We start from the raw sequence: 17838 nt of genomic DNA on the forward strand, positions 1-17838 counted from the left end.
GGAAACTTGTTGCCCGATTAGAAAGATGCCAGGGTATGGTCTGGAAGCCCTTGCTGCAATAACCTCGTTGAAGCTAAGTCTGGTTCTGATCAATGCCTAGATAGGAGAACCCCAGAGAACCCTGTGCACTGCTTGGAATTCCATGGACAAAAAAAGCAGCATATAAATGAAACAGAACTAAATAAAATAGTTGACTGAGGTGGCCAGGTTGATGCATGTTTACGTGCTTGAATTGGAGGTGTGTTTATTCAAAACACATACCAATCTATTCTAATTAATGCACAATAGAATAATGAATTGTGCAACAGCAAGTTTTACACCATTACTTAGTCCATTAAACATTTGTAAGCATTGCTTGAAAACTTTTGAGTGGCAGCTATAGCAAAGAAAGGACTCATAAGCCATCGCCATTGATCCCTTCGTATCCATTTTGCTGTCCTACCTCACCATTTATGTAAATGGCACCAGACTAGAGAGGGTCCCCCCCCCCGACTTCTTGCTTTTGCTTTAGGAAATTAATGTTGACTTTATGCTTAAGGTTGTAGTCAGTATTTTTATCTTCATTCCAAAAAATAAAAATCCAGGGCAATGAGAATCAAAAGTATTGACTTATATTGCTCAGTCTTCATACTTTCCTCAGGGTTCTGAGAAATATAAGTTATATTTAATATTTTTAATTGCTTTAATATTTCTACCACCACTTCTGCACTTGCCAGAAAGTGTCTGATTATTCGTCTGACTCTTCTCTCCCACACACACACTCCTGCTGCTTTCCAGACTGGCAAAAAGCTTGCTTTTGGTATGGTGGAGACTCAGCTAGATTCATTATAGGCAAACTGGCAGACAGATGTCTATAGAAGCACCACATCAATGCAGTCTAGAAATGTTTTCTTTTTAAAAATTAATTTTATTTTCCCAGACAGTAAAATCAGAGAGGTGGCAGTAGAGGCAAATGGATTTTTCAGAGGCTGCACTTTAGCTCCCATGCAAAAGGAACTCTACTTACTCTTGACATTCTAAGACAAGTCTCTTTTATTATTGGGAAAGATGCAAGAGACTAGCTAATAAATTCATGGTAGGAAAGAAATCTAGTTTATTATTAATCAACCTTCACATGCACCGTGTCACTAATGCTTATGACATCTACATGAGCTCAACAATATTATCTTCATATTACAGATAGGAACTGTTGAAGGGTTTAAGAAGTTATGGAGTGGGTTAACAGCCCAGATAAAATTTTAACCAAAGATATTTAACTTATCAGACATGTTGTTAACCACAGGGCTACACCAGTACTAAAGAGTGGCAAAAAGTATTTACGCCTGACTGAGTACGGATTGGTTGAAACGGAGATCATAATAGTTTATTCTGAAGTTTTCACCTTAAGATGATTTGTTAAATCCACAAATTCCATACCTCTTGTGTTAGATAGGAAAAAATAAGGGGGTGTGTATGCATTTATGTGTCAGGACTGGGCTATGGGCAGCAAATCTTGAGGCAAGCAAGAAGCCTTCAGACAAATCAGTTGTCAGCACTAAAGAAGGATCACCAAAGCTCATTAGAATTGAGCGAAGTATATGTTTTAAGAATACTTTGTGTTCACACCAGTGCTTATGTAGTGCTCATCTGAAGCCTTTTATACTTCCCAGGTGGGTCGCTTAGGTGGGTAGAGTCAGCCCACGCCCTGAAGGTACTTCACAGAGAAGCTGCCACCTGCAGTTCAGTAACTCTCCACATGGGGCAGCTGCCAATCCATCAACTTCTGACACTATCCTAAATTCTTTTGAAATACGATAGCCTTTTACTTAATCTTAGGTCTTTTCAGATATTTCCAAATTGTATAGACTATCCACATAACTTTGACTACTGAAGTAAATGAAAACTGAGACCGCAAAAAACAACAACACACCTTGTCTACACTTTCAGTTGCTTTTTGAATATTGAATACTGAATGTTAAAATTAGATCAAGGATACATTGTCTTGGTTTTCAATCATGCTTAGTATATTGGACCATCAGAGTCTGCAAAACCTGAGGGGCCATTGGAAAGGGAGAAAGAGATCACCTTTCTTCCTTTAAATATATGCATGCTACAGTATGTGGTGGTAATTATCTACAAAATGATCATGCACATAAAACACATTAACCAGGTTTTCCACATCCTCTTTATGTTAGACATTGTTACTATAATAGTTCCTTCATAAGGTAAGGACTTTACAGTATAAAACATCAGTATTCTTATATCTTCCTCATGTGGTTTCAGTATAATACTTTACAGCAGACATGCTGGGTCAAACCTGAAAGCTTAAAAGCGTGGTTAAGTAGTTTTAGAACGCTTTATCTGTTAAACCTTTTTCTGTAATACAAAAGCCCATTTGCTTTTATAAGAATACTGACATATTCTCAAAATAACTATGCAGGAAAGAAGGAATACCCCCCCCCCCTTTCCCACGTTTGAGGAAATTAGAGACAGGAAAGTCTCTCTCAATAGATCTGAAGACGGGTTCATATTTATTTATTTATATTAAAATGTATACATAACTTTACCACCAGAAATGCCCCTGGAAGCAGGTTGCAACAATAAGTAGCTTTTACAAAACAGCAATTTATTCATTTATAAATAAATTATTTACATTCTCCTCTTAAAAAGACTGTCAGTGTTAATAAAATCACAAATATTATATCAAAGTCATTGTGGACATCAGTTCACATTTCCGAATGCTTATGCAGAAAGCCATGTTTTAAGCTCAGGGTGCCATCATGGAGAAGTCCTGCTCACCACCAGATGTGCTGCTCGCAATGGTGGGTTGCAAAGGAGTTCCCCTGGCTGATCTTAACTCTCAGGCAGGACTACACAGGGAGAGATACTTCTTAAAGTACTTGCGTCCCAAGTGTTCAGGGCTTTGCAAGTCACCTACAGCATCTTTAATTCAGACCAAGAACACATTGACAGCCCATGTAGATTGTTAAGGACAAGTACAATATGGTTTGGGCTTGTGACTCCACTCAAAAGCCAAGCTGATGCATTTTGCTGCAGTTTTCGAGTCACCTTCAAGGGCATCCTGCATAGCCTGCATTAAAGTAATCTAACCAGAACATGAATGGCTTTGGCTATGGCTATCCCTGTCCAGGAACATCTGTATCTGGGAAAATGCACGCCATACCACTGCTGACACTTGGGTTTCCAAGGACAAGGTAGAGTCCACAAGTATCCTCAGACTTACAGACCTGTAATTTCAAGGGGAATTTAACAGTTTATAAGTATCTTGGTCTGACCAAACTGCGGGAGGCAGTGGAAGACAGGAGTGCTTGGCGTGCTCTGGTCCATGGGGTCACGAAGAGTCGGACACGACTAAACAACAACAACAAGAAGTATCTTGGTCTCTTAACAGGATTTAGCTTCCATTTATTAGCCCTCATTCAGCCAATACAGTGGCCAGACACCAATCCAGAATCTGCATTGCCTCATCTAATTCAGATGACAAGAGAATAGGTGTTGATGGCTCCCAACTCTTAAGTCTCCTGATGACTTCGCCCGGCAACTTAATATAAATGTTGGGGATAGAATGCATATCTGCGGGACTGCTGCAACATCATGTCTCCCAAGAGATCTAGCAGAATCAAAAGGGTTTTACTCATCCTATAGAGAAAATCATCTGTCAGAGTGAAGACCATTTTAGGACCTAAAATCAGACTGAAATTGATCAAGATAATGGGTCTCTTCTAAATGTCTAATACCTAAACTGCCTAGCCACCACTCTCAAGTACCTCATTCCAAAAAGGGGAGATTCATGACCAGCCAGAAGTTATCAGTACCAATGAATACAAAGAAGGCTTTTAAGGAATGACTGCCACTGTCTTTATCACCTAGCCGGATCTCCATATTATATGCTGGGACAGCTTTATTCCAGATCTGTATTGTGAATGATAGATGTTTGTTTTGAAGCGACATGACATTTCGAACGAGCCGAAGACAAATAAGCAGGAGGCTTTGTAAACAAAGAGCTAGGTGCAGAGGTGGAACAAGAGAAAGGTTACAGATATTTTAAGTCTACTTCCTCCAATACACTGTGCTACTCCCCAGTGCCTCCCCATATACTCCCTTACGCTACATCCATTTGAAATTAAGGGACAAAAAAAATCCTTGGCAATAAAACAGAATCTGGGAATAAAGTGTGGATTTCCACTAGAGGGTAGTACATGTCTAAGAACTCTGCCAACTGTGCTAATATACCAACTAGCTATATAGCCAGCATACTGACCAACTCATTCTCACTAGGCCAAATCATTACCTTATTTAGGTACATTCCCTGTGTGGGAGAAAATATTGTGCAAGACTGTCCTATAGCACCCCAGCACATCTCTAGCCAGTCTTCTTATTTAAAATAACAAAGAAGGTGATTCTTCAAATACATTTTAATTTTTTCTTAATTTAAGCCTTCTTGTAAAACCATTTCTATTTGTCCTTTCCACATATCCTCAGTGAGTAAGGTGAATTGTGCTCTGTTTCTTTCTTCTTCCAGTGAGTGGTATCATATAAATTCTAAGATGGTCGTGCACTTACCTTGTGTTTGAGAGCATCTGCCTCTCGCATAATACCGAGTAGATCTCAGATGTACATTTTTGAGAAACAAGAATAAATGTACGGTGTAAATCAACATGGTTTGAGAGAATCTTTCAGTTTCAAAACAAGCTGCCAAAACATTGCAATACAAATTATAAATTCTAACATCCACACACAGCATGCTTTCTCAATTCTCATATACCATAGATCATTTTGGAATACATCTTCTGGATTCAAATATAAAATTTCCAAATGGAATAGACAGCTGTTCTCCTGCTGTTTAAAACAGAGAACGTCATAGACTTTTTAGTAGACAAACGGAAGCAAGAATAAGAAAGTGAATACAGATTATTACTTCTCCCTTTTGTGCTGGCTGCTAAGACTCACTATGGTACTTTTTTCTTTTTTGCATATGTTTAGTCTTTGAAGACGGCACATGAAGACTCTGAGGAGAATTCTGTTATATACTTTTAAAAAGTAGGATGCAAACAATGCAACAGTATTTTTGAAAAATCTTACTGCATAATTCTTGGTATTGGGGGGAAATCGGCTATTCAGAACTCCTTTTCTGAACCTTCTGTATTTTGTAGCTTTTCTATGAACAAAAGAAAAATTGAACACATTGGGGTGGGAGGACTCCAATCTGAGTCCTCTGATGAAGACCTCCAAGGTAGATTAATCATTAGCTTCTGTTGCTCCAGCAAACACCCCTGTTTTCCTATTCCCAGTATCCGGTCTGCGGGGTGGGTTGTTGTCTCCACCTGCCATTTGAAGGCAGGTAGCAACCTTTTGGGAGGTAGGGCCTCTGTCATGCAGTTCCTGCCTTTGTCGAGTGCAGCCAGTCGCCATTTCGCATCAGCAAAGCCCCATGTACTCTAGATGGTTCCCCAAAATTTCACTCTGCACACACACATGTGTGTTTACACACATTTTCATTCAAAAACAGGTATGTGACCCATTCCTATGGTGGTTCTTAGAAGCTGTCAGTTGAGAGCTACATTATTAAATGTTTCAACCAAAGTTTTTATATTCCATAGATTTAGGTCAAGCCATGTGCTTAGATCTGTCCTTAAATTCAGGGGTCAGTGAAAATGCTTAGCTTTGGCTGGATTGTGCCCTTTGTTCATAATAATATGATGATGATGGCCCTTTTTAAAGTTTATAGTCTTGACTAGATGCATAAAGGAAATAATAAAGGAGATAATGCAATGACTAGGATGGATGGAACAGTCGGGGGGGGGGGATTAGACTAAGTGCATGAGCTTGAATAGCCCTCTTGCAACTGACTACTTTTAAGTAACTAAGAGAACACAATTTGTTTTCAATTCTCATGTTTGATTTTCTACAAAATGAAATATGGGCATCTCGGCAATGTGTATTTTCCCCATTTCCAGGTAACAAAGATAAAATAAGGGGGTTAAGCAAAATAATAGCTCATTTACTCTGTGTTAGCTATTCTTAGGTTTATCTGTACACAGCTAAAGGTTTGTTAAGCAGTATTTTTTCTTTTGCTTCCTTTGTAGGTAGAGGAAGAATGTAGCTACTACTTGTCTAAAATATATGTTTACTCATCTCTGACTTAATATAACACTGAACGTTTGTAGAATAGGATTGTGTACATTTCTTCATTAATTGCCAGGAAAAGCAGATTTGTTCTGTTCTGTCTGTGGCTTGACAGAACTGGCACTCTTTTTAATATTCTTGCTATTTAGGCAGCAGTGGAGAATACTGGATGACTCCATTGTATTTGCTCATGTCATTGACAGGTGTTTACATTTCAATCCCAGCATGCTTAACTCTGCCTCCTATTCTTTAAATGACAGCAGTCCAGCGCATACTATCGGGAATGTTCGTGTCATGAATTGTTAAATGTGGGACATGATCAGGATACAGAGGAAGTCGCTGCCTTTTTGCTAAGGGTGCTATTTTTAGAAAAGGCTGAGTTAACAAATGTGTAAAATACGCATGATAAAAGAGCAGACATTATGTTTTAACCTTGGTGTTGGGTTTTTTTAAAATACAGTTTTATAACTGACCATCCTGCTTCTAATGTCTTTTTCTAATGATAATGGGGAAAGTTATAGTGTATAGTTATAGTAGCTTTTCTGTACTTAAACCCATTCTGCACAAACATACACAGTGTAGTGGCACATGATGAACTCCACCTACATGTCATTCTACACATGCTTAGCACAGCATTCCTGAACCTCTTACTGTCCAGATGTTTTGGATTTCAACTCTCATCAGCCACAGCCAGTGCTGACAGAAGCTGTTGGGAGTTGTAGCCTAAAGCATCTGGAATGGACCAGATTGAGGAAAGCTTCTGTAATCTGTAGATTTTGGCAAGAGTTAAAATCAAAGGGTAGGAGACAGGAAAAAATGCTAGGGAAGTATTTTGAAGAATTGCTGGGAGTAATACATACTTTCTGAACTCCTGACTTTCCTGTGAGACATCTCTCTGACAGCTGGGGAGAACTGCATTAGAGCTGGAATGGTGTGCACCAGTGAACAGGATCTCTGTCCTGTTTCTATTTTTGCAGTCTTCTTAGAGAGAGAAAAGTAATCTGAAGGTACCTGGCAGGTTTTTCCCCTTTTCTTTTTAAATTAACTCTGTTGGTTTCTTCTTAATAATAATAATAATAAGAAGAAGAAGAAGAATACAGTGGTATCTCGGGTTAAGTACTTAATTCGTTCCAGAGGTCCGTTCTTAACCTGAAACTGTTCTTAACCTGAAGCACCACTTTAGCTAATGGGGCCTCCTGCTGCCGCTGCGCCGCCGGAGCCCGATTTCTGTTCTTATGCTGAAGCAAAGTTCTTAACCTGAAGCACTATTTCTGGGTTAGCAGAGTGTGTAACCTGAAGCGTATGTAACCTGAGATACCACTGTATTAATATTCCTTTCTCGGTATAGATTATCATTCTATAACCAGGTGAATTACTCCCCAAAACTCAGTTGCATGTTATGCAATCCTAACACACCAATCCCTCATCCTTCCTTCCTACAAAGACCTCAGGGTGGAATGCATGAGCCAATCCTTTATCCTCACAGCAACCCTCTGAGGTAGGTTTGCCTGAGAAAGAATAACTGGGCTAAGGTCACCTGGTATTTTTTGTGGCTGAGTGGGCATTTCAAGGTAGGTCTTCCTGGTGTTAATTCACCATTCTAACCACTATAATAATACATTGGCTCTCAGTTTACATGAGAAAATTAGAACAGATTTGGTAAATAACAAAACTTCTGCAGAGTTGATGGGCCCATGAATGCAAAGCCTCTGTCAGTTCCATAGCACCCTGGCAGCAATCCTATGCACATTTATGTGGGAGATGTTCCATTGAACCCAATAGCACTTACTGCTGAGTATACAATTGTGTGTATAGGACTTAGACATGAAACTCTTTTTTCTTTTCCTTAAACTTGGAACCATTAACTTCTGTTTCATTTTGTGGCCTTACACCTACTCACCTACTTACCACTGGAAGGCATAGAGGGGACAGCTGAGGGTTCTAACCAGGACTGGTTTGGATGACTGGCACAGCTGTGCGAGTGTGTGAATAAAAGGATGGGGTGGATTTCAAGCCATTGTGCAGGTGGGCAAGGTGAACTGTGGCTGAAGGGTCTGCAAGCACCAGGATCTTCAGGAAGATGAACAGCAGATTCCTTTTATATATTATGTCTAGAATGCTAAAATATCTATAGTTCGGTACACTAAACATAAACGACATAATTTTAGTAAATGTTGCAAGTCAGTTGTGTCTTAACATCTGACATAGCAATTTGATTGCATGCTAATAATAGTTATGCGGAATAAAATCTCACCTTGCAAGGGTTAAGAGACACTTCCATTGGAACATTTTATGCTGATCAAATACTCTAGGACAAAGTTGGGGGATCCCCTCTTCAAGATGTTGCTAGACTACAGTTCTCTCCATCCGTCACTATTGGTTGGGGCTGATAGGAGTTGGGAGTCCAACATTTGGAGGGCCACAGGCTCCCTACTCAAACTTCAAGCTTTTTGGGGGAAATTTTTTCATAATGTTTAAATTATTTCAGTTTGCCCTGATTGAATGAAACCTGCAATTTATGAGATATATTTAAATTACATTAGTGTCTAATGAAAGACGGTAGTAATGACTCCTTGAATAATTGAATTTTCAATTCAAGAGATCCTTGATGTACACAGGATGAGCAGTTTAAAGTACTGAACTGTAGGTAAAGCAACTTCACACATATCCCTGCTGGTCATTTTATGTAGAAACCAGTCTCTTGCATTTCTGTGGGCTAGCTCTTAATTTTTCATATTGATATCTCTTCTCCTGGGATATGGCTCTCAAGGCAGCTAACAAAACTGTAAGAATAAAAATGAAACCATTCAAAGCAATAAGAGTCAGTAAAATGCCATATCAAACCCAGTCTAAAACCATACAGCACCGAGCAGCAGCAATATAAATTGGACAGAGTCAAAGCAACAATCTCCTTCACTGTTGAAAATGTTGTTGGGAAATCATTTTTTCCTTTCAGTTCTGGAATGTGCGTGGGTTTTACTAACCTGAGGGGTTTCTATAAGTTCCAAAGAGGCTTTTAAGATAGCATGTGGAATGCATATTTTCTGTTTTGTTTCCTATGCTCCAGTGTGGATTGGACCTGGTTACAGTAGTACTCAACCAATACCTGTTGACTGAGTAGTACTCAATCAATACCACCTCCCAGCCAAGGGCTGTGAACCTTGTCAATACCAGCCTGTGCTGGCTGGAGCTGATGGTACTTGTAGTTCAAAATGTCAGGAGGCACCTGGTTGGCCTAGGCCCAAAGGAGACGTTCACCTCTTACTATTAACATGGCATCTCATAAGGAAAGCTAGTGTTTTACAAATTTGTGTCGGTCACAGGATATTGCTGTTGCTGCATTTCAGGTTGAGCTGCTCAGGGACTATGATTATACCAAAGTAGACCTGACGTGTGTTTATTTTTATCTTCTGTACTTTAAGGTCAAATATTGTGTGTTATTGCTATGATGCCTTTGGGAACCATGACGTGGCTCCTCACAGTAGCTAGGCTAGTGCTTTTCTTCCACTGTTCAACATAGTGGCGCATCTGAGCTATTATTAGGACAGTCATTTTGGACTTGCAAAGTAGTTTCACTGCTTTCTGATTATTTCCCAAGTTGGCATGTGGGTTTTTATTGAACTATTTTTTTTTACCCAACAGTTTTTGATAAACTCATTTGTTGCACCTCACCCTGCTGCCTTATTTGTTGTCCTTACATTTGTAATTCATTGTGCTGTGGTATTTATATTTTACTATTCATGGACTGCTTGTTTCAATTGCTTTTTAAAAAGAAATTCCATTCACCAGTATGAGATGTAATGAAATATTTGTAAACGCCTGAAAATAGAAAAACAACAACACAGAAATCTGATCAAGTGTATGCAGAAACAAAAATGTATATGTAAGTTCTGTCTACCGAGACTTGACAAAATGCCGTCTTTCCCCACTGATTTTATTGGAGAACAGTAACTTGATAATGTCATACATTTAATAGCTGCTTAGACCCCTTCCAGCAGACACTTACACACACTTACACACACACACTAAAAAGAAATGTTGATCTGCCTGCGTGCTACAGAAGAGAGGGCTAATGGGGGGGGGGACAGAATGGCCTAGCAAAATACAACCCTTTAACTCATAACACAGATTAGCTGGACGCCCCTTGGCTGCAGCTGGATTTTGAAACCTGTATCTCATGCTTGTGTGAAGCATTTACTTATTACGCTGTGGTTACAACACATGGAGAGCAAGGGAGAGAGAATGTGTGCTCCAATGTGTGTGAAAGGGCTCTGCATCACATGGCAAAAAGGCCAGTTGAAATTAGGGTCATTGCTACTATGTTTGCTAGAAGACATGAAATGTCTCTTGCAAGAGCTTAGCCACCTGTACCTGCACAACAAAAGCAAGCAGGTGTATTTATTGCTTTGTTGCAAATGGTAGGAAAGGCTGGCAGTACAAGTAGGTAAGGGTGGACAGAGTATCTGTAATTCAAAAAGGTTTAATTTTATTTATTTAATAAAATTTCTGTATTGCCCCTCAATTCAAAATTTCCAAGGCGGTTTACAATAACTAATAAAAACACAGTAAAAGGCAGTGATAAAAACAATTGCAGCTGGGCTAAAATACAGGGATCTCCCCACTTGTGTACAATCAGCACACACAAAAGGGGACAGAATGGAAGTGGAGCGAAATGGGGCTATCCCCACTTGTGTGCAACTCAGTGATGTGTGCAGGGGCCAGGAACGGAACCCCCACATAAGTGGAGATTTCCCTACACACCAGAGCTTGGAAGACTAAGAAAATAAGGTCTTCGTGCGGTGCCTAAAATATGTTAGTGTCAGTGCGACTTTCTGCAGAGAGAGTCCCACGGGCAAGATACAACAGCTGAAAAAGATCCTCTCCTCCATTCGTTAAAAGTTTTAGCAGTCAGTTACTGAAAATGTGCATAACCAAGGGTTATATTCATGTACGAATAGTTAATTAATATGTGTCTTGTATGATCCAATTTGAGAAAGTTTAGTAACTTGGTAGGTGTGGGAAATCATATTAAAGACATGATTCCAGAAATCATATTAAAGGCAAAATTATAAAGAAACTATTGTCACATGTTTCTATCATCCATTTTGATAATTATTATGAAAGACTTGGCTAAAATATATGGGCCAGTGAAATTTTTGAACCAGTGACCTTGCCTTTTGTGATTCATAAATCTTATTTCTGTGGGCCCTGCCAGCTGGCAAGAACAATTGCACATACTTAGGTTTGTGGATTAAATGATTTGCAGAACAGTTGATGTGTAGATGGTATTCATGCTTATTTATAAATTTGGTTTTGTTTTTAATTTTTTAAAAAGAATAATGGCACACTCCCCATGTTCAAAGAATAGTTTTGGCTTCTTCATGCCTGAATAGCATCCAAGACAAATGTTAGTTGATAATAGTTTACAGTTGCATTTTTACAGGTTGCTGTTCATAGCAGATAATTAATGCCCTTTGTGCTCTTCTTTGCAGATTTTTCAAACTCTGCCTGATGCCACTTTCCCCGAGCCAATTCCTGTGTCGGTATCTCCTCCAAATGCCCCACCACGACAATCAAGAAGACAAGGGCAACGTAATAAGAGGCCCATTGCTGTATATAATCTCTGTCTTGAGCTGGATGACAGTAAGATGTTAATTATATTTTCTATCTTGGCAGCAGAGTTGAGTTGCAGTATATCTTGTGTCATCAGGGCAATCTACAGTAGTTTTCCATTTCACAAATTCTATTATCTCTTTCTTTTTTTAAAATTGGAAAATGGAGAGAGGAGGCAGGGAGGGTACATTCTTATAACTTAGTACTGTATATATCTGGAACTTCAGGAGAACTTTCTCATTCCTCTTAACAAGGGATTCAGTTTTCTTTTAAGCTGAATCTCTTTGACCTCTGTCGACAATTATAAAATTGTAAGATAAACGGAAGATATGAACCAAAATGTTAAGCAGATTTGCTTGAATTAGGAGAATGAATGTACAGTACTTGAATGCTCAAATCTGGACCAGAATCCAGTCTGGCAAATAGTAGTAATATTGACAGCTACTAGCCAACAGGTAAACAGTTGACTACCAAGAGATAAAGCAGGATGTGTTGGATCACTGGGCAACAATTTTTTACTTTTTGAATGCTGTCTAGATTTCTACAACTGATTTAGGGTATTTTTGCACTGCTGAATCAGGAAATGGCATCCGTTTCTCTCCATCAGGTCAGGTTTTTGTCCTATGTTGATTTGAAAAAAATCAGATCTTGTGACAAAATTGATTACATTTTTGTGGCATTATCAGCTGATTTTTGTCCACACATAATATCCTAAATATGTTTTTAAGAGAAAAAAATGTTTTTCCAACAACATATATTGATTACCTGATAGAAACATCGATTACTGTAAACTGAATGGTGGGCATTGATAAAGGTAAGTACACGTAAATTGCATGTTGCTTCACCATTTTTCAAACTTCAGGGCTTGAACTTCTGTTTCTTGGAACTCCTGGAATGCTCAGTGGCAGGGAGGTCTCTCTTCAGAGTCCAACAGTAGTCAGCCATCATGACTGCGTCCCAGCGACCCTGATACCTGGTCTCCATCTCTTTCGTGTCGTGATGGAATCTCTCCCCCTGCTCGTCACTCATTGAACCCAGGTTCTCAGGAAACCGGTCCATATGTGAAAATAGGTAGTGCATCTTGACGCTCATGTTGCAGCCCAGGTTTCTGAAAGCAGTCAGCATGTTGTTGACAAGTTCTGCGTAGTTTCTGGCCTTATTGTTGCCAAGAAAGTTCTTCACTACCAGAACAAATGCCTTCCACGCTTCCAGTTCCAGTTCGTTCATTGAGTTTCCAAACTCTGGATCTCTGATGAGCTGACGGATCTGAGGACCGTCAAAGACACCAGCTTTCAACTTCTCCATAGTCAATCCTGGAAAAGCCTGGCACAAGTAAGTGAAGCAGTCACCATCCTTGTCCAGAGCCTTGGTGAACAGCTTGATGTGCAGCAGTGGGAAGAGTATTCTATCTCTGTCCACCAGAGGGTTGTTGATCACGTTCCTTTCTTTGCAAGACACCAATTCCTCCCGCACAGGCTAGTCCTTCTTCGTGTAACTCTGAGCACGGTCCCTACTATCCCACATGCACAGAAAACATGGGTACTTTGTGAAGCCAGACTGTTGTCCCAACAAAAAGTTCACTATCTTCAGGTCAACACAAATAAACCACTTATGCTGATCATAACCAATTTTCTCCAGCACATACTTCACCGCTTCATAGTTCTCCTTCAGTGTACTCGAGTGAGCCAGGGGTATAGAGGCAAACTGGTTGCCGTTGTGTAGCAGAACACATTTCAGTGATCGCTTGCTGCTGTCAATGAACAGTCTCCAATCTTTGGGTTCATACTGTGGCACTCCAAGCTTGAGCAGAAGCTGCACAATATCTGCACAGTACACCAAGTCCTTCTCTTCTGAGAAAAAACCGAGGTACTCTTGATGCCTGTTGCGGAAGTAGCTGATGCGAGCACTGTCAGAGAAGAGGTTTTTTTCCTTCAATCTGGGTGCCAACAGTTCGGCAGAGTCCTTTGACAAGCTGAGGTCGCGAACTAGATCATTCAACTCCTTTTGGGAAAATTGATGTGGAGCATCATCTTCAAGAACCACTTCTTCTTCTTCATGTCCTTCAACACTGGAGGCATCTTTGTCACTAATGTCAGGAAGTTCTCCGAAGATAGGCACTGGAATTTCATCACAATGAGCTACAGGACAACGTGCTGATTGAAGGGATCAAACTGATCCCTTTTCGACATAATCACCCAGAACTATCGGACCTGAATACTTCTTGTCATTAAAATAATCATTTCCAATCAAAACAATTATTCGAAATGGCATTTTACCCCCACCAACTTCTTCTAAAATGCTCCACACAAGCGTACATGTGAACAAAAACGTAAAAAAAACCCCGACATGTGGCCATAGCTCAAAAACTTGACCTGATTGAGCAAAGCCAATGTGATTTTTGGATTCAGCGCATCAGATTCGTCCTAAATCAACTGAAAAACCGCAGACAACAAATTTGTTGTTGACCAGTGTAATCTGTTGTGCAAGTCAGAAAGGATGACATTTTTGCTGTTTTCATACAGTCTTACCCATTTTCGTTTCTTTGTGGGCATGAGCTGTTCTTGACAGGTGTTTGAATGTTTAAATTATTGCATCCTCTTTGTCTTGTTTCTCCCTATATCATTGTTGAATTATATCTGTATTTAAAGTAAAATGAGCTTGGTGTACATGGTATTGTTTCTAGCATGGAGATGAAACTAGAGGGTTTTTAATTTTAGGATTTATGTAGACAGATGGAGCATATTGATAAACTTATTAAAATCAACTGCATTTATTGATGAATAAAAGGTGCAAACAAAAGTTGTGAACACAAATTCTAAGCACATGCAGAACAACTCTGTCAGACTGCTAGCTTTAAAATATAGATGCACATGATATTGCTTGCCTCCTGTACTTTTTCACTCTGTCTTAAAATAGCTGATTTCCCCCCTCTCAAAAAAATTATGGTTGTTTGTGTGTGCTTAGTTTTTTTAAAAAAACAAACAAACCACAATTGCCACATGCACACTGTAATATAAGATTGGGTGGGAAATTAGTATGTGCTTTGTTTATGTATATTATAGTGGCATAAGTTATTTTTTTAAAATCATGTTCTGTGTTGATTTTGTCAGAACTATCATTTTAAATTAATTTTAGACAGGTTAGAAATGTTAGCCTGTTGCAGCAGCAGCAGCATTGTTGTGGCACTTTAAAGGCTAACTGGTTCGTTGTCTTTAAGTTGCTAGCTAATTTTGAATTAAGGTATTGGGCTTTACAGCTTATGTTTACCAAGAGTTTCAAAACAATGACCTATTTTTAGACCATGATGTTAAACTACTGATATTTTGAGGATGCTATAAAAGCTCAGTAGTACCTTGAGAGCTGTAAATAGCCTACATGCTTGGCACCCCTGCTTATTAATATATTTAGGAATATTAAAACAGGAACAGGTTAAAGGTTCTCATTTGCCATTAAGAGAATGGTTAATAGCAGTTGCTGAAATTCTTGCTGAGTTGAGTAGCAGATTGAAGCCTTCATCCAGCTTTTTAAGGAAACTCCTCTCAGCCAGCTTCTGTCCTTGCCTGTCCCTACCCAGCTCACTGTGATAGCATTCATAGCCCTTCCTCTTGCTGAGTGAACCTTGCACCTCCCTACTGAAATAGAATTCTGGTCTCTACAGCTCTGAGGCAAAGTGGGGCATGTGCTTTGTTTCCCATTTAGGCAGTAGGTCAGACTAAAAGCTATTAGTAATACTGCATAATATTACAAGAAATCGCGAAATACCTTTGTTTTAACAAGTCACTGTCATTTTCCTCTTGTCTGAGATGATCAGGATTGTGTGCTCACCCTTCTGTTTGATAGTGTGTGTGTGTTTCTAATTGATAACGTCCCTGCATGCCATTTTAATCTCAACTTAAGCATGGCGTTCCTCTCCCTGCTCTGCTTGTATCTGATTTCTTTTTATACGGCAACCCTCGGATCTATCATATCTTGGCATTTTAATTATGAGGTCTAAATTAGCACCCTGGCACAATATCTGTGACTCTGCTGTGAACTCTCTTCAACAACTTGATGAGATTGTGATTTCTTGATCCTTTTATTTTTAGCTGCCTCGGTGAGAGGTTCACATAAGAGGAGGATGCACATCTGTAGGTTCTTTTTATTTGAAGATGCTAGGCGTGGCTAGGTCTTCTTCCAGCCAGCCAATTGCCTTGTAATGCAATTCCTTCCTGCTCTAGGACAGAGGTTCTTAGTGAGCAAACATGCCTTAGAGTGAAACATTTCAGGAGATGAAGCAAGTGCTTTTGTGAAGCACCGAGGAACATGCAGAGCATTCTTCTTGTGGGAAATGAGTGGTTTTAGCACCCAAGCTTCCAGCCCCTGCCCCGTTACCATGTACTCCTGTGAAGTGGGCTGAGGCAAGTTTGGGGTGGAGATGGGAATATCAGGTAACAGATGGCTGGCTGCAGGAAGCTGATGTTGTATATGAGGAACAAGCAGGAATGTGTATAAGCAGATACAAGAGGGCAACCTGAAGCTCTGCCATAGTTTTAAGGTGAGGTCTTTATCTTCACAGCTGAATGGGAATTTCTCTATCAAGAACAGGACTTTTATCTGGTCCTGTTCAGGCAACAGGACTCATACAATGAGTACAATGGGAGGTTGCCACCTGCCCTCTCCGGATGGCTACCTGGTCACTTTACCAGACTCAGGTGATTGCTTTGAGGATACTATGTTCCTTTGAGTCCCATGGATAAAGGCTGGGAGAAAAGTGCAACAGAACCTTCTTTTCATCCATGGCTTTGCATATCAAAGAAGTAAAACAGGCATTGCTAATTAAGCTAAAATATGTACTGCAGATACTAAGCCCATTAGTCCCATATTTGGGAAGAATTTTTTGTCTTGATGAAGGAATTAGATATCTGGTGCCCTCTTCAGCCCTAAGACTTGCAAGGGAAGTTCCTAACTCACCAAAGGTTTGAGACCCATTGGCTACCCTCAGCCGGTTAAGCTGGCCAGTTGAAACCATTTCCCTGGGTTGTCACTGCTGTCGCATGCTGACAGCTGCTAGGAGCTACAGGTGAGAGCTGACTGCAGGATTGGGACCAAAGGTGGACAAAACTACCCCAGAAGGAGCACCACATGTCCTTCACCAGTGGTACTAACTCTCCCTTAACACTCCATGCACCCCTGAATCAATGTAGGGTTTTTATTCCTGCCATAATGATTATCCGAGTTACACATGGTTGCTTTCCGACAATCCTCTTTGGAAAAAAGGTAGCAAAGGAAATATTGACGAGAAGTTATCTGCTTTTGCTGTTGTTCCTCTCCAGACCTGAATTGCAAGCTGGTTATTGAGTGAATGGTACAGCCCCTATGCAGTTTTTCTTTTCTTTTGAAGGATTTGAGAATGCTTTGCAAGAGAGAGGGACTTCGCTTTTGATGTCTGCTGCTGTTATGATATAACCATGCTGCTTCACACTGTAAATTAATTTGCTTTGACTTGTATCGACACTCTAACCTAATTTGTCTTTCTTGCTTCTCAATCTAATTCATGTTGTCTGTCTTCTGTTGACCTTTTGGAAGAGGTTTTTGTTCTTGGCATCATAATGTCACTTAATAAAGGGACATAAATTTCATACTCTGTGACTTCTTTTCTTAAGCTTTTCCAAATATCTCAATGCAGCTGATTCTGACATTCACAGTTGTAACATATTATTATCAACCTGCACACTCAAAACCTGCAATTGTATCTCTTTTGCCACTGGTCTGGAAAATATTTGTGAAATTTTGCATTTTTTTAAAAAAAGAGCTTTTCACAAGTTCACGTTGTTATGACTACATTCCGTTTACATACTTCGCTTAATGAAAATTAGGGTTAAATGACAAGTGTCTGCCACCCCGTTTGAAGCCAAAATAACCAGGGTCTCAATCCTGCTCTACTCGTGTCAATACTGCAGTCTATTACTGTCTACTCTGAAGTCCTGTTAAGTTAATTGGGAATTTGTTTCATCTAAGAATGCTTGCAACCCCTGGTCATATGCACTAGCTAGTTGCCTCAGATAGGGTGAATGTCTCTATCCGCATCAGAAGATGTGGTTCTGGATTACTATCATAATG

At 39.8% G+C, this 17838-nt stretch overlaps 1 protein-coding gene across 3 annotated transcripts in view; it reads left to right on the forward strand.

The window, feature by feature from the left end:
- The window catches only part of ARHGAP10 (Rho GTPase activating protein 10), a 109760-nt gene that overhangs the window by 66342 nt on the left and 25580 nt on the right, over positions 1-17838 (forward strand). For 2 of the 3 annotated variants that reach the window (XM_083519986.1, XM_083519985.1), the window contains exon 19: positions 11619-11769. In XM_083519986.1, the coding sequence (XP_083376112.1) occupies positions 11619-11769 (151 nt within the window). Of the gene's footprint in view, positions 1-11618; positions 12229-14208; positions 17356-17838 lie in introns of those variants that run through there. The other variant, XR_014529899.1, reaches the window with a different exon arrangement.

Source organism: Podarcis liolepis (assembly GCF_965112155.1).
Source record: "Podarcis liolepis genome assembly, chromosome: 9".
Lineage (NCBI taxonomy): Eukaryota > Metazoa > Chordata > Lepidosauria > Squamata > Lacertidae > Podarcis > Podarcis liolepis.